The sequence below is a fragment of the Rattus norvegicus genome, chromosome 9 (genome assembly GCF_036323735.1).
Source record: "Rattus norvegicus strain BN/NHsdMcwi chromosome 9, GRCr8, whole genome shotgun sequence".
NCBI lineage: Eukaryota > Metazoa > Chordata > Mammalia > Rodentia > Muridae > Rattus > Rattus norvegicus.
Window position 1 is genome coordinate 105,147,888 of NC_086027.1, and position 17,128 is coordinate 105,165,015.

Below are 17,128 nucleotides of genomic sequence, written 5' to 3' on the forward strand. Positions count from 1 at the left end.
CTGGTCTTCAATAACAACAAAGAAACGACAAAAGGCCCACATATACATGGATGTTGAACAATGCTCTATTCATTGATAACTTGGTCAAGGATGAAATAAAGAAATAAATTAAAGACTTCTTAGAATTTAATAAAAATGAAGGCACAACATACCCAAACTTATGGGATGCACTGAAAGGAATGCTAAGTGGAAAACCCATATTTCTGAGTGCCTGCAAAAAGAAACAGGAGAGAGCATACATCAGCAGCTTGATAGCACACCTAAAAGCTCTAAAACAAAAGTTAAGCAAATATACCCAAGAGTAGTAGAAGGCAGGAAATGATCAAACTCAGAGTTGAAATCAACAAAGTAGAAACAAAAAGGACTATAGGAAGAATCAACAAAACCAAAAGCTGTTTCTCTGAGAAAACCAAAAAGATAAATTAACCCTAGCCAGAATAAACAGAGGGCACAGAAAGTGTATCCAAATTAAGAAAATCAGAAATGAAAAGGGAGACATAACAACAGAATCTGAGGAAACTTCAAAAGTAAAGTGATCCTACTAAAAATGCCTATACTCAACAAAACTGGAATATTTGGAGGAAATGGACAATTTTCTAGACAAATACCAGGTACCAAAAATCAGAAAAATATTAACCATCTAAGAAACCCCATAACTCCTAAAGAAATAGAATCTGATAATCAAAGTCTCCCAACCAAAAACAGCCCAGGACCAGATGGATTTATAAAGTGCAGAATTCTATCAGACCTTCATAGAAGATCTCATACCAATACTGTATAAACTATTCCACAAAATAGAAACAGACAAACCACTACCAAATTCCTTCTATGAATCCAGAATTATACTTATACCTAAACCACACAAAGACCCAACAAAGAAATAGAACTTCAGACAAATTTCCTTTTTTACTATCAACGTAAAAATACTCAATAACATTTTTACAAACCAAATCCAACAACACATCAAAACAATCATCCATCATGATCAAGTAGGGTTTATCCCAGGGATGCAGGGATCATTCAATATGTGGAAATCCATCAACTTAGCCCACTATATAAACAAACTCAAAGATAAAAACCACATGATAATTTTCTTAGAGGCTGAAAAAGCACTTGAGAAAATTCAACACCCCTTCATTATAACGTCCTGGAAAGATCAGCAATTCAAGGCCCAACCTAATCATAGTAAAAGCAATATACAGCAAACTAGTAGCTAACATTAAACTAAAAGGAGAGAAACTTGAAGCAATCCCACTAAAATCAGGGACTAGACAAGGCTTCCTACTTTCTCCCTACTTATTCAATATAGTATTTGAAGTTCTAGCCAGAACAATCAGACCACAAAAGGAGGCCAAAGGGATGAACATTGGAAAGGAAGAAGTCAAAATATAACAATTTGCAGAAGATATGATAGTATAGTTAAGTACTCCAAAAGTTCCACCAGAGAACTACTAAGCCTGATAAACAACTTCAGAGAAGTGGCTGGCTATAAAATTAACCCAAACAAATCAGTTGCCTTACTCTACTCAAAGGATAAAATGGCTGAGAAAGAAATTAGGGAAAGGATTCCCTTCACAATAGTCATACATCTGTGACTCTAACCAAGCAAGTGGTTTATATCTCTGAAGAAAGAAATTGAAGAACATCTCAGGAGATGGAAAGACCTCCTATGCTCATGGATTGGCAGGATTAATATAGTAAAAAGACATTTTGCCAAAAGCAATCTACAGATTCAACTCAATGTAATCTTCATCAAAATTCCAAGACAATTCTTCACAGGTTAGAAAGAGTAATTTTCAAATCGATTTGGAATAAAACAAAACACAGAATTACAAAAACTATACTCAACAATAAGAGAACTTCTGGGGAATCACCATCCCTCACCTTGAGCAATATTACAGAGCAATAGTGATAAAAAAACTTTATGGTATTGGTACAGGCAAGTATTTCAGTAGAATAGAATTGAAGGCCCAGAAATGAACCCACACATCTATGGTCATTTGACCTTTGACAAAGGAGCTAAAACCATCCAATGGAAAAAAGATAGCATTTTCAACAAGTGGTGCTGGTTCAAATGGAGGTCAGCATGTAGAAGAATGCAAATTGAACCATTTTTATCGCCCTGTAAAAAGCTTAAGTCCAATTAGATCAAGGACCTCCACATCAAAACAGATACACTCGAACTAATAGAATAAAAGTGGGGAAGAGTCTCAGACATATGGGCTTTATGGAAAATTTCCTGAACAAAACACCAATGGCTAATGCTCTAAGATCCAGAATCGACAAATGGGAACTCATAAAATTGCAAAGCTTCTGTAAGGCAAAGGACACTGTCATTAGAAAAACATGGCAACCTACACATTGGGAAAAGATCTTTACCAATCCAACATCTGATACAGGACTAATATCCAAAATATACAAAGAATTCAAGAAGATAGAATCCAGAGAGCCAAATAACCCTATTAAAAATGGAGTACAGAGCAAAAGAAGAATTCTTAGCTGAGGAATATTGAATGGCTAAGAAGTACCTAAAGAAATGCTCAACATTCTTAGTCATCACGGAAATGCAAATCAAAACAACCCTGAGATTCCACCTCATGCCAGTCAGAATGGCTAAGATCAAAAATTCAGATGACAACCGATGCTGGCAAGGATGTGAAGAAAGAGTAACACTCCTCCATTGTTTTTGGGATTGCAAACTGATACAACCACTTCTGGAATTCATTCTGGAGGTTCCTCAGTAAATTAGACTTTGCACTACCTGAGGACCCAGCTATACCTCTCCTGGGCATATACCCAAAAGATGTTCCAACATATAACAAAGAAACATGCTCCATTTTGTTCATAGCAGCCTTATTTATAATAGCCAGAAGCAGGAAAAAACCCAGATACCCTTCAACAGAGGAATGGATACAGAAAATATGGTACATCTACACAATGGAATACTACTCAGCTATCAAAAACAATGACCTCATGAAATTCATAGGCAAATGGATTGAACAAGAAAATCTCATCTTGAGTGAAGTAACCCAATCACAGAAAATCACATATGATATGTACTCACTGATAAGTGAATATTAGCCCAAAAGCTCGAATTACCCAAGATACAACACACAGACCTCATAAAGTTTAAGAAAAAGGATGACCAAAATGCCAATGCTTCACTCCTTCTTAAAAGGGGGAACAAACATATTCATAAGAGGAGATATGAAGGCAGAGTTTAGAGCAGTGACTGAAGGAATGGCCATTCATAGTCTGCCCCACATGTGCCCATTAAATACATATACAGCCACTAAGACTAGATAAGATTGATGAAGCTAAGAAGGGCATGTTGACAGGAACCGGATATAGATCTCTCCTGAGAGACACAGCCAGAGCATGTCAAATACAGATGCAAATGCTAGCAGTAAACAACTTAACTGAGAATGGGACCCCTGTTGGAGGAATTAGAGGAAAGACTGAAGAACTGAAGGGGCTTGCAACCCATAAGAAAATCAATGTCTACTAACCAGAGCTCCCAGTGTCTAAACCACTACCCAAAGATATGGTTCCAACTGTATATGTAGCAGAGGAAGGCCTTCTTGGGCACCAATGGAAGGAGAAGCACTTGGTTCTGACAAGGTTGGACACCCAGTATAGGGATATGTTGGCAGAATTGTGGGGAAACCCTTATAGAAGAAGGGGAGAAAAATTGAATTAAAAGCTTATGTCCGGGAAACCAAGAAAAGGAATAACAGTTGAAATGTAAATAAAAATAAAATCTCCAATTAAAAAAAATTGTGTCTCATCCTGCACAAAAGTCAGTTACAAATGGATCAATGGCCTACCCAAGTATTATACCTGAAACTGAAACTACTTGAGGATAAATTAGGTACATTTAAAGATAAAGAAAGGGATTTCTACGAGGGTTGGAGATTTAGCTCAGCGGTAGAGTGCTTGCCTAGCAAGCGCGAGGCCCTGGGTTCAGTCCCCAGCTCCAAAAAAAAGGGGGGGATTTCTAAATATGACTTCACTAGCTTAAGAAATAATGTCAAAAATGGAGATTTGGAATCTCATGAGATCAAAAGCTTCTTTTCTGCAGTAGAAACCCTTAACAGAATAGGATAAAGGGTTTATGAGGGGAACCCAAAAAGGGATAACATTTGAAATATAAATAAAGAAAATAACCAATAAAAGATAAGAACAAAGAAACCTTTACTAGAATTAACTGATATCATCCATATGGGAAAAAAACTTCCCAAATATATATGTGACAGATGGTGATAATATACAATGAGCAAAATCATTCTACTCAGGAAGGCAAAATCATTCTATTTAACAAATGGTCTAGGGAAGTGTACCGACAATTACCTAAAACAAACAAAAAACAAAAACAAAAACAAAAAACAAAAAACAAAAAAAGCAAAACAAAACAAAACAAAACAAAACGAAAAAAACAGACCCAATGACCATCCTCATCTCAAGTACCATACCAAAGAAGTGAGTGACCTTTTTCACTCTCTATATCGATTCCTATTTGCCATGTCCATCTGAAGAATGGATGAAAGATATGTGGGGTATGTGGTACATTTGCACAACTTAGTGTTCCTCGACTGTTAAAAATGACATCATGGAACTTGCAAGCAAATGGAAGGAACTAGAAAACCATCTATCTGAGTGAGGTAACCAAGACCCAGAGAGATAAATACAGTATGTATTTACTTATAATGCAGATATTTACTCTTAAGTAAATGAGAAACCAACTACACTTCTTACATCCTGAGATGTTGTGCTTCAAAGAAGGGACTAAGAGCAATAGAAGTAGCTAGTTAAAACTGAAAAGGTCCTCTTCACTAGTAAAGGTTATTACCTTTCCCTCAGTGATCCTATTTGCCTGTAGTTCTTTCTCTTCAGTTAAGAAAAAGGATTGGTAAGGATCTTTTACCAAACTGTTGGTTGCTGTTTATCCTAATGACAGTGTCCTTTGCCTTACAGAAGTTTTGCAGTTTTATGAGGTCCCATTTATTGATTCCTGATCTTAGAACATAAGCCATTGGTGTTTTGTTCAGGAAATTTTCCCCAAAGCCCATGTGTTCGAGACTTTTCCCCATTCTTTTTTCTATTAATTTGAGTGTATCTGGTTTGATGTGGAAGTCCTTGATCCACTTGAACTTAAGCTTTGTACAGGGTGATAAGACTGGTTCAATTTGCATTCTTCTCCATTATGACCTCCAGTTGAACCAGGACCATTTATTGAAAATGCTATCTTTTTTTCTACTAGATGGTTTTAGCTCCTTTGACAAAGATCAACTGACCATAGGTGTGTGGGTTTAATTCTGGGTCTTCAATTCTATTCCACATATCTAGCTTCCTGTTGCTGTACCAATACTATACAGTTTTTATGACTATTGCTCTGTAATACTACTTGAGGTCAGTGATGTTGATTCCCCCAGAAGTTCTTTTATTGTTGAGTATAGATTTCAATATCCTGTGTTTTTGTTATTCCAAATAAATTTGCAAATTACTCTTTTTATCTCTATAAAGAATTGACTTGGACTTTTGATGGGGAAGAATTGAATCTGTAGATCGCTTTTGGAAAAATGGCCATTTTTACTATATTAATCCTGCCAATCATGAGCATGGGAGAACTTTCCATCTTATGAGATCAATTTCTTTCTTCAGAGACTTTACCAATCCTACATCTGATAGAAGGCTTTTATCCAAAATATAGAAAGAACTCAAGGAAATAGGCTCCAGAGAGCCAAATAACCCTATTAAAAATGGGGAACAGAACTAAACAAAATATTCTCAGCTTAGGAATATCGAGTGGCCTAGAAGCACCTGAAGAAATTTTCAACATCATTAGTCGTCAGGGAAATGCAAATCAAAACAACCCTGAGATTCCACCTCATGCCAGTCAGAATGTCTAAGAAAAAAAAAAACAAATTCAGGTGATAGCAGATGCTGGTAAAAATGTAGAGAAAGAGGAATACTCTTCCATTGTTGGTGGGACTGCAAACTAGTACAACCACTCTGGAAATCAGTCTGGATTTTCCTCAGAAAATTGGACATTCTGCTACCTGAGGACCCATCTGTACCTCTCCTAGGCATATACCCAAAAGATGCTCCAACAAAAAACAAAGAAACATACTCCACTATGTTCATAGCAGCCTTATTTATAATAGCCAGAAGCTGGAAAGAAGTCAGATGTCCTTCAACAGAGGAATGGATTAAAAAATGTGGTACATCTACACAATGGAATACTACTCAGCAATGAAAAACAATGACTTCATGAAATTCATAGGCAAATGGAAAAAACTAGAAAATATCATGCTCAGTGTGATAACCCAATCACAGAAAAACATACTTGGAATGCACTCATTGATAAGTGGATATTAGCCCAATAGCTCGAACTACCCAAGATGCAATCCATAGACCACAGGAAGCTCAAGAAGAAGGATGACCAAAATGCGGATACTCCCACTCCTTCCTGTAAGGGCAAAAAATATCCATAGGAGGGGATATGGAGGCAAAGTTTAGAGCAGCGACTGAAGGAACGGCCATTCAGAGCCTGCCCCACATGTGGCCCATATATATACAGCCACCAAAACTACATAAGATTGATGAAGCTAAAAGGTGCATGCTGAAAGGGACCGGATATAGATCTCTCCTGAGAGACACATCCAGAGCATGTCCAATACAGAGGTCAATGCTAGCAACAAATCACTGAACTAACAACAGGAACCCATTTAGGGGAATTAGAGATAGGATTGTAAGAGCTGAAAGGGCTTGCAAACAAATAAGAACAACAATGTCAACCAACCAGAGTTTCCAGGGATTAAACCACTACCCAAAGACTATATATGGACTGACCCAGTGCTCCATCTGCATATGTAGTAGAATAGCCTTGTTGGGGCACCGGAGGAAGTGCAAGTCCTCTGTCCTGCCAAGGTTGGACCCCCAAGGCAGGGGAATGTCCAGAGGGGTGGTAAGGGAGAATGGATCGGGGGGAACACATTTATGGGGTAGGGGTAGGGGTAGGGGTAGGGGGCTAATGGGTAGGAAACCAGGAAAGAGAATAACATTTGAAATGTAAATAAAGGAATATATCCAATAAAAAAGAAAGAAAAAGAAGTCTGGAACTAATTATTCCAATTAACATTGCTTTGATAAATAAAATTATGAAAAATTAAAAAAGAAATATATCCAATAAAAAAAACAGGGGCTTGGTATAAATGGGAACGGAAAGAGGGAAGAAAGGGGGAAAGGAAGAGCTGTATTGTATTTTAATTGTAAAACAAAATATTTTCTAAAAAGGAATGAGATAATTTTGAGAAGAAAAATGAAAAATAAAAATATCTCTAGAAAGCAGAAAATAACTGAAAATTAGGTAGGCACGCAATTTTATTATGAGTTAGGAAAATTTGGTTGATGTTATTGTGAAGACTCTTGGAAGTGTTATTCACAGTGTAATATTAACTAAGTACGAATGAAAAATCAATGTGAAAATCACAACCATGCAAACTCTATGCCAAAAAGAATGGTATAAATGGTGACAGAAATATTCAGTACAGGACTATAGCATTGGAATGGGCTCCCTATGTATCCCTATGTCTGTTTCTACTCTGATAGACCTGTTTGTCATACAGAGAAACAACGGAGTTTGGTTTAAATATTGAGGTTTTATTTGTAGTGGTGCTATGTGTTGAAACAGAGTTCTTCCAGTTCATGTAATTTTGTTAAATGCCATACTTATTTCTTCAGAGATAATAAACACAAAATTGTACCAAATCAATTAAAAATAAATCAAAATAATTAGTCGTGCATTATTATTCTCTAACAGTAGAGCAGTCTTTAGTAATATCAAATAAGGGTGGTGTTTCTTTCTATTATATGGAAAATGTGTAATTTAGTAATTTACACAAAATTACTGAAAATTTAAATGAAACACCCTGCCTTATTCTTAACTCTATAAGAAAATTAAACAGGTCAATTTAACTGGCTTGTTAACAAAAATATTTTACTTTACCCAAATAGCATGAAGAACACCCTTCAAACCAGGCTGAATTTCCTTATCTTTAAGTCTCCTGTCAATGGTGGGAGGTTCCTTACTTTTCTCAAGTCTTATCTGCTGTGCACCTATAGGTCACAAGAAAAATAATCTTTTCTTAACTCCAAGTTTATAGGAAAATATACATCATGTACACATTACAATAATTGCATTTGTCATGGAATGGCAAGTTAGTTATGTTAAACACACTAAATCAATGTGTATTTTAGAATGCAAATTCTTCAACCAAAATAGTGCTTTGTAAAACACAATTCTTTGCTAACAAGCATTTTAAATTTGCATTTAACTGTATGCATATCTCTTAACTGTTGAAAGTGTGGAATCTATGGCTGAATTAATTCGTAATTTAATGTGGAGTCAAATAGTCATATTAAATAAATAATGTTTGCCATAAATAAATAACAGCGCAAAAATGGCTCCTCCAAATACCATTTTTTGTATTACAAAGTATTTGATGGGAGCAAGGTAGAACTTTGTACATAAATATATAGTAGTAATGTAATAGTAATAATATTAATAAACTCAATTATAATATTTTCATTCTGGAATGCATATCATTACCCCTTCTTACTTGGCATGATTTTACTCACTGTCTTCTCCTACCCCCTTTACCTTTTCTTCTCATAAAGTCCCTTTTGTCCCTTCATTTCCTACATGTACATGCCATCACAGCCTTTTTCCTGCAAGTGTTATGATTTTTCCTTACATCGGATTGAAGTGCCCTGGGTAACACATTTTCCTTATCCAGTAGTTTGTTGTTGGATTTCTACGCAGGTTTTAAGCCATGGTTGTTGCGACTAGTGCAGTAATTGTAATGAAGGCCTCACTTTTCTTGGACGATGTCTCATTGGGACTTCTTTAATCTATTCTGGGTTGTGTTAGATGGAATCTACTAAAACTGTTTTAATTAGCAATTCTTTGATTGCTAGAGCTGTTAAACACTTATTTTAAACATTTTAGGCTAGCATATCAAGTGGTTGATTTAATAACTGTATTTCCATGTGTATATGTTGTCATACTCTCTTCTTATTTGTTCCCTTTCCCTATTGCTCTCCCACATGTCATGGCCACCCAACCCTGTTGATTCCTCTCCCTATATGTCTCAAGTTCTGATCTTGTATTTTCTGTATTTCATTGTTATATAGCCAACTTGTCTTGAGCTCACTTCAGATCCTCACTTCATCACTTCTCTAGTTGTTACACCCAGAATACTCCAGCACACATACACAAACAGATACCCGTATACTATACACAAGCATGTATACATGGGTGCATTTTTATATCTATACCCCACTTACAGCAGAAAGAACATTTGGTATTTAACTTTCTGAGTTTCAGTGATTTTACTTAACATAAGAATTCCTAACTCATGGTTTTATTTTTATTTATGGCTGAATAAAATTTCACTATACACAGATATGTTTTCTTTATTCCATTAAACTATTTATAAATATCTATATTCCATTTTTAATTATTGTAAATAGTGAGGCAAGATACACAGCTACTCACGCATGCATTTGGGAGAGTATTATAATTAGGTTATATCATAGTTCTTAGTTTTTTAAAAATGATTTCTAAATATGTAAATTTGTGTGAGAAAATTTGTGCACATAAGCAATTTCCCGTGTTGCCCACAACTACAGGTAGTTGTGACCAAACTTAGGTGCTCTGCAAGTGTGGTTGTAGAATGCATTGTCAACAGCTAAGATGTATCTCCGGGCCCTTGTTTTTTGTTTTGCTGTTGTTGTTGTTGTTGTTGTTGTTTTGTTTTGTTTGTTTGTTTGTTTTTTGGTTTTTTGTGGGGTTTTTTTGGAGGAACCTCCAGAGTAACTTTAAAAGTTTATATTGTCACCAGCAATGAGTAAAGTCTTTTCTTTCCCATGATCTCATATGCATTGTCTTGAGAATAGCTTTTTTGACCTCATTGAATTTCAATGCAGGTACAATTTGCATTTCCATACTGGAAAAAGATACCAAATGTTCTTCAACTATTGTCTATTTGTATTTCTTTCAAAACTGATTATTTAGCTAAATGTTAGTGGCACACTCAATAAATCACTTCAATTGGAAGGGAGAGGCTCATGAACATTTGATTTCAAGAACAGCATGATCTATACAGCGGGTTCCAATACAGCCAGAGTTACAGAGTGAATCACCCTCCCTCCCCCAACATAGGCTCTGTTCGTGGTGAGATTCCCTTTACAGGACAGTCTCTGTCTATGTCAAATGTTTGTGTATATTGTGCTTCCGTCCTCCATTTCCATTTGTACTTCTTGAAGAACTGAACATGAACATTCAGACTTTTCCCTGACCCCTTGTGCTCTTTTCCTGTTTGCTCCTGCCTTCGTCACTAGCAAGTCCATTCCTTCACTGGCATTAGAGCCACTTCTGTGTAGTTTCTGTAGGTGTTGAAGAGCAGCTAAGGCATCTAGACAAATGGACTAAGGGACTACTGACCAGAATTTCAAGGACAGACATTGTTGGATTTGCTGTATCAGAGCATGTAAATCATTCTAATGAATCATACATATGTATGTATGTGTGCATAGATAGATAGATAGATAGATAGATAGATAGATAGATAGATAGATAGATAGGCAGAGAGAGATTCATTGAATAAGTTCTGTTATGATAGAGAATCTGACTAACAAACAATGGCTAAATAGATTTGACTATCCATAGATATTTAAAAATGACTACTTATTTTAAATAAAATGGTATTATTAAGAATTAATAATGAGTAATGAATATACATGAGTAAAAATATACCTCATAAATATATTTGGATGTTATCCTGCTTGATGTGATAAAAACAACAGAACAATGTTAATATTCTTTGTCACAGAGCAAAACTAGGAGGAAAGCACATTCACTTTGAAATAAGTTTGTGTTTTGAGCACAGGAGCAGAGGGTAAAGCATACGGTGCCTGATTATATTTCTTTTTACTCACCGCGTAGACGAGATGGAAAACATGAGAGTGGTAAAGTTGTACAAAATGCAAATACAGCAACAGCAAAATAAGACCTCCACCAATTCCTCTGCAATATGCGAAATTGCTGAACATGTCCACTTGTACAAAGGGAGATAGAAAGTTCAGTTAGGAGCTTTTATAAACAAATCATAATTTGATGGTAAAATTTTCTGTTAATTTGCATTCACTTGTAATCCGTCACTAATAATAGGGGGGCTTTGCTTGACTAGAACCAGCTGTTTTATTTTTCTGCCTATCAGAGCATCACTTCTCCACTTCCCCTTTCAGTGACGTGATTCAGATAGGAGGTGGTCCTGCTTGTTCCTATTTAAACTCCCCCTCCCCTGCCCTTAATCAGTACCTCTGGAAAACCAAAACTTGTTTCTTTGTCTGACTCCTCTAATCTGACACCTGGACCTCTGTGGCAAGAAACCTTGCTCTTTAGGCTGCATGACTTTTCTTGTTTATGGCATCTGACCCTTGCCATGACATCTGAGATCCCTTCCTTCAGGACCTTTATGCTAAGTGTACTTGCTATAGAAGACCACAGAAGTGGTCTTCCCAATTTTCCTGTAGGAGTCATTTGCGTTCTTCTTAAGTTTTCTTTTGCTTTTCAAAAAGCTTAGTCAGTAGCAAAATGTGGAGAAGATATGAAAGACCCTGTACTGGGGTTTGCCATATTTCTATTTCAGAGAGTGTCTGTGAGCTGTTAGTATCTCTTCTCTCTTTAATCAATGCTGAGCCTAATAGAATAATCTTCAAAGTTACCAATTGTTGTCTGTTTGGTTGTTTTAATCATTTAGGGATAAGATCTACAGAATTCAATGAATATATTATTACTAATATTTTCAGATCCACACCCATGGAAAATCTTAGTTAGGAGATAGAAAGATTCCCCAGCAGAGATTAGGAGCACTGGATGTGCTTGCAGGAACAGGGTTTGGTTTCCAGTAACTATGTGGTGGCTAACAGTCATCTGTAGGTTTCAAAGGATTCAACAATCCACCACTTTACACACATCATGTAGACCTATATATGCTGCAAAACCACTCCCACATATAAGATACAAGTAAATACATGTTCATTATGAAGTAAAATATTCACTAAACAGTTATTGTGGTAAAGATGCTCAATTCTACACCAGCATGTTCTGAAGGAGCTCTTTTCTTATAATTCTTGAAGAACTTATTAGACTTCCTTTTATAAAATATGGAAGTGTTCACAGTGTTATCAATGGTGAGACAACTCCTCTTCAGTGGAGGGTGTTATTCAGGAATATATGTATCTACCCACAATCACATAGGGTCCCAATCTTCATTTCCAATATCTGATTGTCATATGTTAATATGTAGCATCCATAGGAGCTACACATTTCTTTCTTGTTATTATGTGTTTATTGTGGTGCTTTGGATTGAACCCAGGGACTTCTGCATGCTAAGCAGGAGCTATGTAATTAAGAATACCCTACCTTTCCTTTGAAAGACTTCAAAGCCCCTCTAAGCTGAATATTCTCACTTTAATTCTCCAAACCCTTTAGAATCCACTTTCACTAAATCCATGTTGCTTGTAAAATCCACAAGTTTTATGTTTCTTAGTACTGTGAATCCACTTGTATGTTTATAATAATACATCACATGTGGCACATACTATGTATACCTAATGAACTGAGGTCTCAACACCCATATACAGCTTGAAGAACTTATAAAAGAGCTATTGCCCCAATTCCCTGGACTTCTTCGGGGCTGAAAGTGGTTATTCTAAGGTTGTTTTTATGAGGAATTTAGAAATGGTTGTAATTTAACAGAGAGGAATTAGCTAGATTGAGTTGCACAGCCATAATCTCATTTGGTAACTAAGCTAAGCCCATATCTTTGCTTTGGTATAGAATTTATTTGTTAAAAAGTTTTAAAAGTACAAGGTTTAGAGCCAGTCCTTCTATTGATACCATTACAAACTTCTGTGTTAATTACACATGGGAGTTAAGGGCCAAATAGCAAACTCATGGCTCTGAGTTTGTGGGAGTGCTTTCAAGATAATATATTAAGATAAAAGGACAACAGTCCAGATTACCTTATACAGATAGATGGTTTTCAAAAACGTCAGAAATCCACAAAATATGAAATTTAAAGTTTTTTATCTTTGGTTGAGACATATCTGCTCCTAAGAGTTCCCCGTTGGCAGATTTAATGAAAAAAAAAAAAAAAAAAAGAGCATCTCTACCACCAGGTGAGGTAATTCTTTGTGGCTAGGCAGCCACTGGGCTAAAATTAGCGGTTTCATCTGCAGATTGATACTGTCCATAAAGGGACACTTTTTGCAGAATGGTTATAGAATGATAATCTCTACTGAGCCAGAATTATCAGCCCTTCGAGATTTCTGCATTTCTAGGGTCTGACAGTTGATTTTGGGACAGAAGGCTAAAGACTGGCAGTTACATGTTGCTGATAGAGGGCTGTGCTAGTGGAGATTTGTCTCTACAAACTCTCAATTCTGGAAGCTGTGTTGGACTTCCTATGTTTACAGATAATTGGTCATTCTTGAATCTTTTTTCATCTTTATTAACTTGGGTATTTCTCATTTACATTTCGATTGTTATTCCCTTTCCAGGTTTCCAGGCCAACATCCAGCTAACCTCTCCCCCTCCCTTTCTCTATGGGTGTTCCCCTCCCCATCCTCCCTCCATTACCACCCTTCCCCCAACAATCACGTTCACTGGGGGTTCAGTCTTGGCAGGACCAAGGGCTTCCCCTTCCACTGGTGCTCTTACTAGGCTATTCATTGCTACCTATGAGGTTGGAGCCCAGGGTCAGTCCATGTATAGTCTTTGGGTAGTGGCTTAGTCCCTGGAAGCTCTGGTTGGTTGGCATTGTTTTTCATATGGGGTCTCAAGCCACTTCAAGTTCTTTCAGTCCTTCCTAAGATTCCTTCAACGGGGGTCCCGTTCTCAGTTCAGTGGTTTAACGATGGCATTCGCCTATGTATTTGCTGTATTCTGGGTGTGTCTCTCAGGAGAGATCTACATTCGGTTCCTGTCAGCCTGCACTTCTTTGCTTCATCCATCTTATCTAGTTTGGTGGCTGTATGTGTATGGGCCACATGTGGGGCAGGCTCTGAATGGGTGTTCCTTCTGCCTCTGTTCTAAACTTTGCCTCCGTATTCCCTCCCAAGAGTATTCTTATTCCCCTTTTAAAGAGGGAATGAAGCATTCGCATTTTAGTCATCCTTCTTGATTTTCATGTGTTCTGTGCATCTAGGGTAATTCGAGCATTTGGGCTAATATCCACATATCAATGAGTGTATACCATGTGTGTTTTTCTGTGATTGGGTTACCTCATTCAGGATGATATTTTCCAGTTCCATCCATTTGCCTATGAATTTCATAAAGTCATTATTTTTGATAGCTGAGTAATATTCCATTGTGCATATGTACCACATTTTCTGTATCCATTCCTCTGTTGAAGGGCATCTGGGTTCTTTCCAGCTTTTGGCTATTATAAATAAGGCTGCTATGAACATAGTGGAGCATGTGTCTTTGTTATATGTTGGGGCATGTTTTGGGTATATGCCCAAGAGAGGTATAGCTGGGTCCTCAGGTAGTGCAATGTCCAATTTTCTGAGGAACCTCCAGACTGATTTCCAAAATGGTTGTACCAGTCTGAAATCCCACCAACAATGGAGGAGTATTGCTCTTTCTCCACATCCTTGCCAGCATTTGCTGTCCTCTGAGTTTTTTATCTTAGCCTTCTCACTGGTGTGAGGTGAAATCTCAGGGTTGTTTTGATTTGCATTTTCCTTATGAATAAAGATGTTAAAAATTTCCTTAGGTGTTTCTCAGCCATTTGGCATTCCTCAGCTGTGACTTCTTTGTTTAGCTCTGAACCCCATACTGATTATAGTCTCATAGTCTATCAGGTTGTTTAACTTTCAAAACACATATTTCATTATATAGTATCAAATAGTATACAAGCTACCGAGAATATAATATAGGTTTTAAGCCTTTCTTAAGTTGGAATGGATAACTAGAGGTTTAACCTAAAGTGTTGGACTGGTGTTAGATATATTTTATGCTTTTAATTACAAAATGATAATAGTTTTGCTCAGCTTATATTTGAGATAAAAGTTTTTTTATTAGACAAAAAGGTTGAAATGTAGGATGTCATACAGTTGAAGGCTGGTGCAAGATACTTCTTGAGGAACCAAACAGGTATTGGAGATCGTCTAAGACTTTCTTTGAACTAGAAAGCTGATATTCCCTTCATAATCAACTATCAGCAGATCAGTAAGAACATATACATATATATGTATATACTATATAATATATAACATAATGTGTATAATATATTATATAATATGTAATATAAATGTATATATATGTGTGTAAATATAAACATATATAACATAAATATAGTACAGATATAAATATACAAAGATAGACATTCATTCTATAAATTCTGTTCACCTAGAAAGCACTGACTAACAATAAGCAAATAGATTTGAGTATACTTCAATATTAAGACTGTCATGCATATTAAAGGTGTGCTAGGGCATGTGTGGAGGTCAGAAAAAATTACATTACCAAATTCATATCCAAGAATCTAATCATATTGGTTATTATATGAATAGATTTTCTACTATAAATTTGATTTTTAACTGATTTTAATGAATATTTTTTCTTTGCAACATTCAGACATTAATATATTAGACATTTATTCCAATACTTTATAAGTACATATCAAATTTTATTTTTTCAATTTTGTATACATGTGTATGTGTATGAATATGATATAGGAGGAGGTCAGAGTACAGATTGCAGGAGTGTGTACCTTTTATCATGTGGGACCTGCCTTCTAAAGAAAGGTTTTCAACATTGGTGTCCAGCATTTCTGTATAATAAAACATGTTCTGTCACTGTTCTATTATTTGAACATCATTATCTTTGTCATTTGCTTTCTAGAATTTCTAATCAAGACATTTCCTTCATTCAGTTTCTAGTCACTTTTACTATCTAAAAGCTAAAGGGCACCCTAGCTTCAGCTCTCTAAAGGTTCTATTTTTAAGGTAATATAAGGTTTTTCAACAATACAATGGATAATCAGAAGCAAACATTCTGAATAAAATGTTTGCAAACTGAATACAAAAGCAAGTCCAAAAGATCATATGTCATATTAAACAGAGAAGATATCATTACACATAGCTAATTCAATTAATATAGTCACATAAACAGACTGAATGACAAAACCACATGGTCAATACATTAGATACAGAAGAGGACATTGATAAATGTATCACCTCTTTATGCTAAAAGTCCTGGATATTCTAGAACTATAAGGGACCCACCTTAGCATAACACAGGTGATTGACATGAAGCCCACATCCACAGTCAACTAAGTGGAAAGAAACTCAAGGAACTACTACTAAAATTAGATTCAGGAACAAAAGACTTTTTCCATACTTGCTTATTTTAGTACTTGAAATCTAACCTAGAGCCCTAAGGCAACTGAAGATCGGGGTGATAGAAATACAAAAGGAATACTCCAAAACGTATTTATTTGCATATTTTATGGTTTTATGAATAAAAGAACATGAACAGTCCACGAAGGAATGTCTACAGCCAATGGACACTTCCAGCGAAACAGCAGGAAACAAAATCAACACAGAAAATTCAGGAACCTTCCCATATACAAATGACAAAAGGGCTAAGAAAGAAATCAATCAAACAACATATTTCATAATACCCTCAAGAAATACCTTGAGTGGAAAATTATATATGAAAAACTCAGTGCATTAAGAAGAGCAAGAGATGGGGTCAGAAGCACTAATGTAGTGGAAATGGACATTTTAATATTAGTAAAGTGCACATTTAACCCATGCTATCAAATTTCTAACACTATTATTTGCAAATAGAAACAAACTCAGGTTGATATGATCACACACACACACACACACACACACACACACACACACACTAAACTTGAATATTAAGTGAAAATCCGGAAGTATCATTATCTCTGAATTCTAGTTTTACAAGAAACTACCAGAGTAAAAACAGCACGGTATGAGCACAAAAGGAGACGCCAGACAATGGAATAAAGACCCAGACATAATT

The 17,128-nt window shown here is 36.1% G+C and overlaps 1 protein-coding gene across 19 annotated transcripts in view; it reads right to left on the bottom strand.

Moving 5' to 3' along the window:
• Slco6d1 (solute carrier organic anion transporter family, member 6d1) overlaps positions 1-17,128 on the bottom strand; it is a 156,838-nt gene that overhangs the window by 117,451 nt on the left and 22,259 nt on the right. For 18 of the 19 annotated variants that reach the window (XR_005488950.2, XR_010054621.1, XR_005488948.2 and 15 more), the window contains 2 exons: positions 11,002-11,120; positions 8,009-8,118 (listed from right to left, as the gene is read on the bottom strand). Coding sequence is in view for 15 of the 19 variants with exons in the window: in XM_017596585.3 (XP_017452074.1) it covers positions 8,009-8,118; positions 11,002-11,120 (229 nt within the window). In the remaining 4 variants the exon portion in view is untranslated. Of the gene's footprint in view, positions 1-152; positions 212-8,008; positions 8,119-11,001; positions 11,121-17,128 lie in introns of all 19 variants that reach the window. The other variant, XM_039084013.2, reaches the window with a different exon arrangement.